The sequence below is a fragment of the Drosophila grimshawi genome, unplaced genomic scaffold (genome assembly GCF_018153295.1).
Source record: "Drosophila grimshawi isolate 15287-2541.00 unplaced genomic scaffold, ASM1815329v1 contig_311, whole genome shotgun sequence".
Classification (NCBI taxonomy): domain Eukaryota; kingdom Metazoa; phylum Arthropoda; class Insecta; order Diptera; family Drosophilidae; genus Drosophila; species Drosophila grimshawi.
In genome coordinates, this window is record NW_025063098.1 from 30,792,303 (window position 1) to 30,804,706 (window position 12,404).

The 12,404-nt window shown below is 35.0% G+C and overlaps 1 protein-coding gene across 1 annotated transcript; it reads right to left on the reverse strand.

The window, feature by feature from the left end:
* Positions 1 to 2,465: 2,465 nt before the first annotated feature.
* LOC6569566 (sialin) lies at positions 2,466 to 8,326 on the reverse strand. Its single transcript, XM_001995806.2, has 6 exons — positions 8,211 to 8,326; positions 6,088 to 6,200; positions 5,019 to 5,322; positions 4,093 to 4,636; positions 3,079 to 3,355; positions 2,466 to 3,012 (listed from the first exon to the last, which is right to left on the reverse strand). The coding sequence occupies exons 2-6, from the start codon at positions 6,147 to 6,149 to the stop codon at positions 2,682 to 2,684; spliced, it is 1,518 nt and encodes a 505-aa protein (XP_001995842.1). The 5' UTR covers positions 6,150 to 6,200; positions 8,211 to 8,326; the 3' UTR covers positions 2,466 to 2,681.
* Positions 8,327 to 12,404: the final 4,078 nt, after the last annotated feature.

The window sequence follows — 12,404 nt, forward strand, 5'->3', positions numbered from 1 at the left end:
GTGTCCCCTCATTTTATTACCAATTCTGGGACCTTCTTATGTTAGGCACATAAATTTTCGAAATTGTTCGACTACAAAATAAATGCAAATGTTTATGGCAAAATATAATCAAAATATAAAATCTGCGGCACTTAACAGAATTGCTTTTCTATGCTGCGATTTACAGTAAAGAGCAATCATTTTATATCGTCTGAAATGCATATCCTGAAAAGATGACAATCTTAACTTTCACGTATTATTTCTACCTATTTATAAATATATTTTTGTACATTTTGGCATTCGTACTGACTTGCCAATTACAAATATTGAGAAATTCCAATATGCCAACTAATCTATAAAATTTAAATGAACTTATATGTCAATAGATTAAGTCTGGTATACAAGGGCATGTAATTTTCGCTCCAGCTAAGGTAGTCGTTCTTTCCTTTTCTTATTTATTATTTGCCCTTACTTTTTGATTCAACTTACAACTCCCAAAACAGCCACTAATTGTGTAGAAAAAAATACAACCTGATACGTATTTTGATATATATCAAATTTTAATTGCTTGCATATTGCATAATCAAATTGACAACAACAAACGAATTCAAGTTAACAATATTTGCTTCATTTTAATTATTTTGTGCTGCAACACTGCTCCTTGGGTCCATTCTTGCAGACACAGTTGCAATCCTTGTGGCAGCCACAATTGTTGCCGCATTTTTGCCCCGAGCACTGGCAATCTTGCACACATACATTATTTTAAATTTATAATTGTTAGCAATTCAATTTCGAAATAACACTCACTTTTTTCACAACGTTTGCAGCCCATTATGCTAGGATATATATATAGGTTCTTTGTCTATTTGCGAGCCAAACTGAAATTGTTTAATTGTTGCAAAGCCTTTTACTTGCTGCACATAACTGTTGATGCCATGAGAGCACACAAATAATATATTTATAGTAATTCCAAATGTAAAGATGAGTGCAAAACAACTGAACAAAGAACGCAGCTAAGGGCCTTATCAAGCTTATCAGCAGTTCGTGCGCAAAATGCGCCTATCAATTGTTAGCATTTTACAAACAAATTTTTGCGAGCATTCGAATCCAATTTGATTGGCCGTGCTGCACACGGCGCTCTTATCAGCTTATCTCTTATATGTTGCACTCAGAAAAAAAGTGCTTGCTTTTTAGAAATTATTTATCGTCAAGAAAAAAATTGACTTGCTTTTTAGAAATTGTTTATCGTCAAAGGTAACATTATTATTAAAGAAAATACATTTTTTAAAACAAGGGATTGTTTTCTCTCAATTTGATTTCTAAATTTTAATCGAATTTTTCAGGGTGCTTTTTCATAAGTGTTCCAGCACACTCTAACATGAGCGTTTTTGTTGCCCATATTAATAATAATAATTTGTATGTTAAGAACTCACATATACACACATTTTTTTATTTCTATATAAAGAAATATAACCACATTTTAGAGAGACGATTTAAGGCAAGCCTTTGTAATTTTTTGAAATTTATTTTCTTCTAATTAGAAATTATTTCTAAAAAGAGCTTTCCAGTTTTTATTTTATTACTTTATTATAATATATGTATATGATTCCTATTTTCACAAAGTCAATAACATTTTATTCCGAGTGTGCACTCACAATTCAAATAATAGGCGAGGGTGTTGGCATAAAACAGATTGATGCAAGGACATTCGTAATTAAATATTTATATGTTCGAATATATGTAAGTACACTATGAACTTTGCCATTTAAGGGAAAACTGGAAAACTGTCATTGAGTTACTCAACGACTCCGTTCGAATCGCGTGAAATCGCCAAACAAATAAAACTTCAATCAATTAAACAGCGTGCGTGTGCAGAAAGTTGCAGTCAAGTGTAAAATGCTCAAAGCACTTTTTAAAATGCTAATGCCAACTAAACAAATATTGTATTTAATGTACAAAATAATTCAAAAGATATTGAATCGAGCATTTCAACGCTTTGCTAATATATTGTTGCAGACTTTATGCCTGTCATTTGAATGCTCAGCGAAAGCACTTAGACTAATTCTATGACATACTATTAGGGTTAACTATAGAAATAGATAATATGTTTGGAATCTTCTATATTTCAAATAGAAACATACTATTTTTTAAAAAATAAACTAGGAACTGCTTCCGTAATGAATATAAGAAGACGAAATTCGAATTTGTATACCCACAACACAAAAAAATCAATATTAACGGAAGAAATAAACCTATGTTATTAGATATAGTTTAAGCAGACACACTCTTCAATAAAACATAAATTATACTCAATTTAGGTTAGGAAAATATGTAGAAATACCAAAAAGAGAAATAATTTATGGATCAAACAGACAAACCCAATTTTAATAAAACTCAAAACTTCTTTCGTAAGGAAAACAATTAGCACAGAATTTAACTTGTATCCTCCACGACACAAAAAGAAATCAAAATCAAAATCAACATCGTAAATTGAATAAAAGAAACTTTGTTTATTCTGAACTGCACTCGCTGAGAGTGCAAAAAAACAGCACAAATAGTCAATGGGCTAAGGTACAATAAGGTACTGTGAATGGAATACGAGTATAAGCTAAACTAAAATGTGTCTCTGGTATTTGGTTGCTGTTGTTTCGGTCGTTGAACAGTTTGAACAGAAATTTGCTCATGGTGCCATTTAGTCCCTTTTAATCCTTTAGGTCGGCCGCCGTATTCACAAATCCGGCTCGCTGTGTCAGTTGCAATTGGAGTTTCTCCTCGGCCTCCGCTGCTTTTTGCTCTGGCGACTTGGCCCACTCCTGAAGCTCGCCGGAGGCATAGAACCAATAGACGACGCAGCCAATGAGATAAATGCCAGCCGATATAAAGAAGACCAAACGCCATTCATGTCGATCCCCGCTATCGCCCACAATATAACCAGTCAGCAGCGGACTGACAATGCCGGGAATTGTGGCAAAAGTGTTGCCAATACCCATCAGGACACTTGCATGCTGCGGTGCAATATCCAGATGATTGACTCTGCAAGTGTGTTACAAGAATTCAGACCTCTGCCATCTGTAAGGGATGCAATATGTTGCAACTTACGCGAATCCTGACCACGCAAATGCTCCCAGGCCCACAGCAATTGTTATGAATACGACGGACCAAGTGGGATCCATAATGTAAGCGGTGAGCATCATGAACACAGTTTGAGCCAGAAAAGCGCCACAGTTGAAATTACGACGCACTTGTGTCGTTGTCCAAATGCCCTTCACTTGCATCCAATCGGCCAGGTAACCGGATACGGCCAACAATATACCCATCGCCATGTACGGCACAGCTGACAGGAAACCAGTTTTTCCCAGATCAAAGTTAAGCGTATCTGTAGTGAGAAAATAATTAGTAGTAATTCCTTTATTGGCTAATACTCTCAGAAAAAGATCGCACTACATTTAATAAATCAATCAAAAAAATTACGTATTTTTTCATTCTAAAATTTAGAAGGCTAGCCCCAAATCATCTTTTTCTACTTCTTAGAAATAGTATATATTATTAGCAAAAACCTTTCTAAAACGCAAAAATGTAAACCCTAGAAAAAATCCATTCTAATATTCAAAAATAAATATTGTATCAAAATTTATATATCATTTTTGATAGAGGTTGATTTCTTATATACTTTGATACCGAAGGTGTCATAGCATATTGGTCTAGGGGCTACGCAATCGATAAAATCGATATTTGCAAATCGATAAAGCCACATATCTCCCACAATTTTAAGGCTAAATTCACCCAATTTGGTTGGTAGGTTTTTGGCAAAGTCGTTCAAAGTTCGGCATATGTCATATGCTTGTGTATATATAAGGTCTAAAAGTATTAATCTTTAATAATAATATAAGCAAAACAAAAACTTATAATCAATGTTGTGCATACATTGACGTTACAAATTTAAAAAAAAAATTCTAAACTGTATAAAAATCAATTCTGAAATTTAGAAATGCCAACCAAAGTTTATTCAAATTCAATTTCTGAATAACAGGGTGACTAACCATTGGCATCAAAAGTATGGCGATTTATTAAGCGTTAAGACAATTTCTTTTCTGAGTGTAGTTAAGAACTTACCCTTAAGAAAACTGGGTAGCTGTGTAAGCAGCGTATAGAAGCCCCAGTTCTCCGAGAAATGCGATGCAATAATTGCATAAAAGGCCATTGAGGTGAATATGGCCTTCCACGGGTGCTTGATATTGGTGTTTGAACCCGTATAGCCAATCGTTTTATGTATGTACTCGCACTCCTCCTTCGAGCAGAAGCGATCCAATTCCGGCCCGGCGCGGACAAACAGCAGCCAGATTATCAGCCAGATCACACCAATCGTGCCGAACACATAGAATACGCTCTCCCATCCGTAGCGGGCTGCGAGCAAGCCAGACGATGGCATCGCTACCACCGTGCCAGCATAATTCCCGGCAAAGGCAATCGATGCCATGCGAGACCGCTCTAAGGGCGGCGACCACCTCGCCCACACGGCATGAATGCCCGGAAATGTGACGCCCTCAAATACGCCCTCAATAATACGCACTGCAAGGAACATTTCCAAACTATGTTTGGCAGCCAAGGGCGTCAAAAGTGTTAGGATAGCAGTCGTACCAATGCCTAGGCCAAAAACCTGCAAGTTAAAATTTAATATTTAAAAAAATTGTTCGCTAAAAAAATTAAATTAAATTGCTTTAAAATGACAAACATAGTAACCTGTATACAGCTGCTAAATATATATTTATTTATTTAGAATATTCTAGTTGTTTTACTAAATTTCACTTTATACATCTTTACAAGAACTTATACAAGAACTTATATTCAAAATTTGAAGCCTCTAGCTGTTATAGTTTATGAAATCTGCGTGCTCATACAGACGGACAAATCAAGAATATATAGACCTTATGGGGTCGGAGATGCTGTATTCTGCCTGTTACGTCACTTTTGCACGCAATTATATTCACCAATTATTAATGGGTTCATGGTATGGTATAATAATGTTAATTGCAACTTACGAGATTGCCGCCAACTTTGGTGCCAATGTAACCGCCGAGGAACTGTGTGAAAATGTAGCCATAGAAAAATGAGCTCAGGATCAAGCCCTTCTGCTTGGAGTCCCAGGGAAAGTCTTGGTCGTAGGACACGTTGCCATCGCCATCGACAACCGTGCGATTCTCAGTCATCGCCACAATGGCCACAGACAGATTCACACGTAGCGAGTAAACATTGAAGAATCCAAAGAATGCCAACAGCACCACAATATAGCGCTGTTTGCGCCAGAATCTCCATGTGAGTGGTTCGCTCTCAACAATCTCATTGCTGTGGCCAAAACAAAAGAAGAAAAGAATACATATCGTTATATGGTTGTTACACAGTTAATCAGGGCCGATAACGATGCAAAATTAGTCAGTGGCAACAGCTCTTTCTCTGGCCACAAATTAATTGCTGTGGCTGTTTATTTTTTTATACAACATTTATTATTATTTTTATTTATTATTTTTTTTTTTTCTGTCTGCAGTTGCCAATAATCAGGAACCGGTTTTCAACTGCTAGCAACTGGTTTCTTTGGTGCGGGTCATTTGGCCGCTGGAGTTGCAGCTAGCGTTTATTTTACATATTTGTCTGCTGATTGCACTGAGAAAAAAATCGCCACGAAATGTCGAAAATCGCCGTGAAAACTATAAAGTTATTCTTATTTTTGGAAATAATTTAAAAAAAAAAAAAATAAATAAAAATTGATTGAAATAAGAACGGTTTGTATACATGCATAATGGATTTATTTTTTTAAATTTAAGAAAAATCGAAGCTTTAAATATGAAATGCAAACTCAGGCTTTTAGAAAGCCACAACCACAAATTCAGGGCGAGTTTTTTTTCCTGGGTGTACATATATATCCCACTCAGAAATACTTTAATATGCCTTTGCAACGATACAGCGAAAAATAATATTAGTGGTTTACATTGCTGTGATTCATTGCTTAAGCTTTGAAAAATACGGAACCAATTTATGATTTGTATTTTTCTACACGTGTGTGGCTAGTTTTTGCATCAAGTTGAGGTAGTCACACAACTAATTCTCACTTACTTGTTGTGGTGCGGCTGATGGCCATTGTGTTTGTCGATTTTCGTTGACTCCAGGTCCGTCATTTTGCGTATTTGTTTATGAGGTGTATGATGAATCTATTTAGTCATTAATGCCTGCAAATAAATTGGATAAACACAAAATAAAAACGAAGGCAAGTAAGCAATTTAAATACAAATACTAAATAAGCAGCAATCACTGTGGCACTGTGCGTGCTGGCATTGGATTAAAATCAAATTAAATTAAAGTGGAGAGGAGAGGAGACGAACTCATCTGGAGAGCAAGTTCAATAGAAAAATTGCACACAAAACACGGACGCGTGTCATAAATGTGCAATTTTCTATTTCTTTGTTCGCGCCCAGCTATTAATAAAAAAAATCAACAAATCTACAGCAATTTATTGTTGCGTGCTGGGCACAATTGCCACGGCCATTGGCATTGACATACAACTCTCTAGCCATGGGGCAGCATTCATTTGATTTGCTCCGGGCATCTTAATCCGGATATACACGGAAATCTCCAAAAACTTGCTTTGCTTTAAACAATTGTCTCGCCTTATCGACAACGCTGCCAGACAATTGGACGACACAACGCCACGTAACTCAATTATTCATTTAACTTATTAAGCAAATACTTTTGCAAATTGTGCCACTTGTGGCACGCGAAATGCACATTGTAGCATATAATAGAACACACAACGATAAATACTTAAATGCGTCTGTAAGTGAACCCAATACCGGTTTGGGGGGGACTTTCACTTAATTCGTTTGTCGTTATGCATGAATTTCTACCAAATAGCCAGTACACAGTCTCCAGATACGTGATTTAAAATTGTTCACTTATGTGCACGTGTGTGTCAGAGCGTAAAGAGTAAATTTTATTTTTAGAATTGCTTTTTGCTAATAAAGATATGTTAAGATATGATGATGCCAGATTTCAGGTTTGTTATAGTCTCAAATAATAAAAATCAGACAAACACACTCAAATGTACGTCGAGGGGTCATTGTTTTTTACTGCTTGTTGTTGAGCTTACAATGTGCCTAATTGCTGAAATTTTATGACACTTTTCAAATATTAAATTTATTAAGATATACAAAAATATTTGCAAAGCAAACATCAAATTTATCTATTCTAAGAAAATTGCCAGGTCGAAATTTATCTCACATATAACTAACAAAAATCGCAGTTGTTCTCAGCAATTCAAAACAAATTCAAATAATTGCAATGAGCTACTGATAAGAAGCACTGCTTATCGGTACAACATCAAATAATCAAATTTCAGCTTATGCGACAATATTAATAATGAATGGTAACAACATTGTTTACATTTAACGAAAGTGGTTAATGGGTTATCGCAAACGTGGCTAGATAGCGATTAAATTAATATTAGCTCATACTTATCTGAATTCAAAGCAATTAAATGTAATTTGTGTTTTGGCAGATTAACGTCAACTTTAAAAAAAAAATAGGAAAGGCCATAGCAGTATGAAATGGAGTTAGTCAGGCAATTTTATAAGCATAACATTTCTGTATTGCTTCTCAAAATAGCCATTTCCTTCTGTAATTATAATCTGTTGTTCTTAACATTTTTTATTGAATCTATTGATTTTTTTTAATCTACATTAAATCAATGAGCAAAGTATGTAAGTTCATATCAAAGCAAATGTGAACTATATTGAAAAACTTAAATATTGTCCCTTAAAATGTACTTGAGCAAAACTTTTGACATTTATGAAGCAGCAATATATTTCTAAATTAATGTGAGCGTTTTTTAACAGCATTTTTTAACGGTCAACGGGAATTTATCGAGAACGAAAACAGTTGCATGTGTGACAACAAATAATTCACCATAGCAATTACAAAATAAGACATTTGCAACAGCTGAATGAATTTGCACTTAGTCTAAAGAATTTCATATTTCTCAATAAAAATAACAGACTGTTTATTTAAACGACAAAACATCAAAGCTACAGTTGTGCAAATAGTAAAGTAACTCTCGAAGTACAGCAGCTTAACTAATTCGCTCAACTTTTTAAATATTGCACACAGTTACATTTACAAACACACCAAACACACACGACACAAACGAGCATATTTTTTAAGTAAACCACAAAATTTGAACACACCAAGAAACTTTGTTAAGGGTCTTCAAACTCTCCCTCTTGTATCTTTGTATCTCGACTGTTATTGGATGCGACTGTTAGATGCGTGGCCAGGTGCTTAGCCGCCGGTTGCTCGCAGCGCACTAATATTGCAACTTTGCTGCCGACGTCGAGCAAAACGCGATCGGCTGAGCTGCGCTCTCGATTAACACGCTGAGCTCGGCGCCGTTGATCGTGCGTTCAGTTAACTTCAATTAAGGCAACCCAGTGGCAGAGGAGGCGCAGATACAGCTGCAGAGGAGAGGCAGAGACAGAGGCAGAGACAGCGACAGAGGCAGCGCAGAAGGCAACTGGGATTCAAACCTTGAGTGAAAAAAACTAATCACATATATTATATGTGTGTGTGCGCTGGGCAATTTGCTCTTTGAGGAGTAATTGTGATGGTAATCGACATAAAGCTTATCGCCTGATTAGGCACATGAGGTGCACACAATAAAGATACTAAATCGGAATTTTTAGCAGCTTTTTCAATTTGCCAAGATTTCGGTTTTGTTTTATGTGAAATTCTTTCAGGCAATTTTTAAATTTTTAAATGACAAAAAAAATTGCTTTAGATACTGATTAAAAGCAATAATCTTTGCAAACACACATATAAATAAAAACTTAAAGTTATATATAGAAATTCATCACCTGTGAGATAAAAGCGAAAAACTTTTCGTTGATAAATGCGAGTGCTATTTACATTTTGGAAACGAAAGTGATAATATTTGAATAATTTATTGTTATATAAATCAATATATCTGGCTTCATTAAAAAACAACAGGAATGTCTTTTAAATGCACATTTTTAATATGCGTAACTGATTGGCATATACAAAACAGGTCTTTTTTTTGCTTGAGTTTACTTGTATATCACCCCTCTAAAAAATTTTTCACATACATACAGCTGATAATATGTAGTATTAATACATTTTTTACAAAAATAGCCAATAGACTTGAATCCACACTGATGCCACGTGGCACACAGAACACGCATTTCTTATTTTCAGAAGATACATTTTTGAAAACCGCAACATGTCAGCCCAATTTGCATTGGCAAGTGTAAATTAAATAGCGCTTGACAAAATTTCAAGTGTAAATAAACACTCACATAAGACACCAGTTGAAACCGGAAAAAAATGTGCGACTTTGTTGTGATTTTTTGTTATAGCTAATACTATAACACGAACTCTTCATTAAATTCTAATGAGATGCAAAGTGATCTTATCTGATAACTGTTAACAGCGGAGTCGTAGCTTTGCCATCGCCAATCGCAGCTCACGTTAACAGGACAACTGTTAAATAACGTATACGACATGCCAGCTTTATAAAAATGAAATAGGTGCAAATTGTGCTTGCCAATAAAAACAACAATTGTAATTAATATATACAAATAATGTACGTATGTTTGCACTGAAATGGATACATGTGTCCCTATGGTGGCAATAAAATGTTTTGCTTCATAACGCAAGCAATTGAGAGAGAGAGCTTCGCACGTGCAACCAAATAAATAAACAATGTGCTTGCACAGACCAACTGAATTTGCATTGGCAGCGTAGGTAGCACGTGAGAAAACAGCACAACGCAAATGTTAACAAAGTACCGAAAATGCTGGACGCACAAACTCAGCCCGAAAGCCGGAAAAAACAATAAACAATAACAATCGCATGTGTGAAAAGAAATTGATTGATAAAAACACCCTTGTCATCAAACTGTTTACAAATTGCAAACGAGCCTCCAGGCCAATGGTAAAATTTGTCTGCTGCACCAGTTAATTGTTTTGGCCCCAGCCAAATTCAATCGAATAACCAAAACCTACACTTTGTGGGAATCATGTCACACTTGTGACCTAATATTATTGAACTTCCCCAAAGCTCATTTGATTCTGATATATTTATCTACCTAGCTATTATTTGTAAGTTTATGTAAATAAAAAAGATATCTAAACCCTAAGACCAGTAGAATTTCTCTTTAAATTATTATTATTATTATATCTATAATATGAAGAAAACAAAATAGGCCATTAATAACAAAGCAGATGGTCTCTTTAACGATTATCTTGATTATCTTAGTAATACAGATATGCAAAATAAAGTAAATAAATGTCCATTCAAAAAGTAGAGTTTATCTTTAAATTACTATTATTATAATATCTATAATCTGAAGAAAGTAAAATTGGTCGATAAAGCAAATGGTCTCTTTAATAATTATCATATTTATCTTAGTAATTGAGAAATCCAAAATAAAGCATAGAAATTGATTTAATCACAAACATTTTAAAATTAAGTATAATCGACCGAATCAATGTAATCTTCAAGGCTAGATACATTTTTTTATTGCTCAATTTGCAGCAAACACCTCCAATTTCATATGGTATTTTTATTCTTGATCAGCATAAACCGCCGATTCGGTGTACAAATAAACAAGATATATATATTTTTATCCATTTTATCTACGTAAGTTTACGTATACCAAGCTCAGATCAAGTTTATTTTACTTTACCGATATCTTCTTCCATCTTGTGCACATTGATAAACATTGATTACCGAAAACCACAAATTTAATGATATAACTTTCTAATCAGCCAGAGAAAACGCCTTAGTCAAAATCAGGTATTCAAGTAATTAAACGGCTTGAAGATTTGGTTTCAGGGTATCCCCCAGTCGAGCAAGCCCGACTGTAGCATTCTTGATATATATATATTTTTTTTTGTTGCATGCCACACTGGCACACCGGCTTTTTGTGTGCTCCCACTTCTGGCTCCTCCGCATTTTGTGTCATTGTGCGCTTTGTTTGTGGATTTCATTTGCCTCAGTTACAAAAGGGCTGCCGCTCTCCACAGCTCTCTTTTGTAGCTTGGGCGATGAGGTCCTTCGCTTTATGCTCTACAAATTGTTTTTTAATTGCGCACCGTTGACGCAGTTCAAAGGAAAACGCAACTGAGTGCAAATAATTGCACCTGAATGCACAACAAATAATGCCCAAAACATTTTTAGCAAAATAAACTTTAAACCGTATAGTTATTTGACTAGACGACGTTTTTAATTCTTTCTTTTCTTTTTGGTATATTGTTTTCAATTACGATTGAAAGTGAGTTGTGTAAAATTCATCGTTTGATTTCGTCAACGTAAGCCTTTAATGGCATTTTATGCGGTGAACTCGAAGCTTGAATGCAGCTCCTTTGATTTCGGGACTTGAAAAAACTTGTTTTAAGTTGAGCGCATACAACAAAAGCCTCAGCACGGACGGAGTCTCAGACTCGGAGATTCTAGTGAAAAGTTTTCTCGAGCAGCATCTTCCTCATTTTGCTCTTGGTTTGCTTGCCTTGCCGCATCGCTGTTTACTCGATCCAGTAGTTGGCGAACTACTTGAGATTCAGCTGCGACCTGACTCCGCCAGCAGCTGGACATTTGCATTGCATTTGGACACACGTAAGTCCCTAGAGTGGGAAGAAGGAAGGAAGAGAGGAAAGATGCCACAAACGTAGCACAAAAATTCAACTCGTCGCTACTCAAATATTTAAGCTGATCAAATGCACAAAATGACAAAAGTTTGCCTAATCGCTACGCCCATAAGTATGCAATGGTATACACTCAGCAAAAATTTTAGTAATTCGCCCAAAATAAAGGTATTTTTGTAATAGGCTTGCCCTAAATCAATAATCCCAAAAATATGTTGATTTTTTAATTTTTTCGAATTATTTTGTTGATTTCTAAAAAATAGAAAGGCAAATCCTCAATTTTAAAAAACTTTTTTTCTAAAATACAGAAATAAGTAATGAAGTTTACTGGCTTGCTTTCATATTTGAGCTTATCTTTGGTACACTACAGAGGAAGATTCTTTCCAATTAATTAATATTAATATATAAGCTGTGTAAAATGTTTGTATATGTGAAATCATAAAATACAAATAAAGCTAATACAAGAATTTTCTTCTGCAGTGATTACTATACACACATATAAAGAATCACCCTGAAAATGAAACATATTTTTTTAAATTTAAGAAAAATTCATTCTGAAATTTTGTAACCCTAGTTCTTAGAAAGCCACAGTCATAAATTTAAAAAGCTTAAGTTCTGCATAATTTGGTGAGCAACCATTGGAGGCAAAAGTATGGCTACTTAATAAGGCCGATTTTTTTGCTGAGTGTAGTTAGAGCTCCGAAAATTGAAGGCTAAATT

Excerpts from the sequence above, each read along its gene's own strand:
- LOC6569566 (XM_001995806.2), bottom strand. The coding sequence starts at position 6,149 with ATGACGGACCTGGAGTCAACGAAAATCGACAAACACAATGGCCATCAG. Across the intron at positions 5,323-6,087 it reads CATCAGCCGCACCACAACAA|CAATGAGATTGTTGAGAGCG; the intron begins GTAAGTGAGAAT and ends TTTTGGCCACAG. Across the intron at positions 3,356-4,092 it reads GCTACCCAGTTTTCTTAAGG|ATACGCTTAACTTTGATCTG; the intron begins GTAAGTTCTTAA and ends TTCTCACTACAG.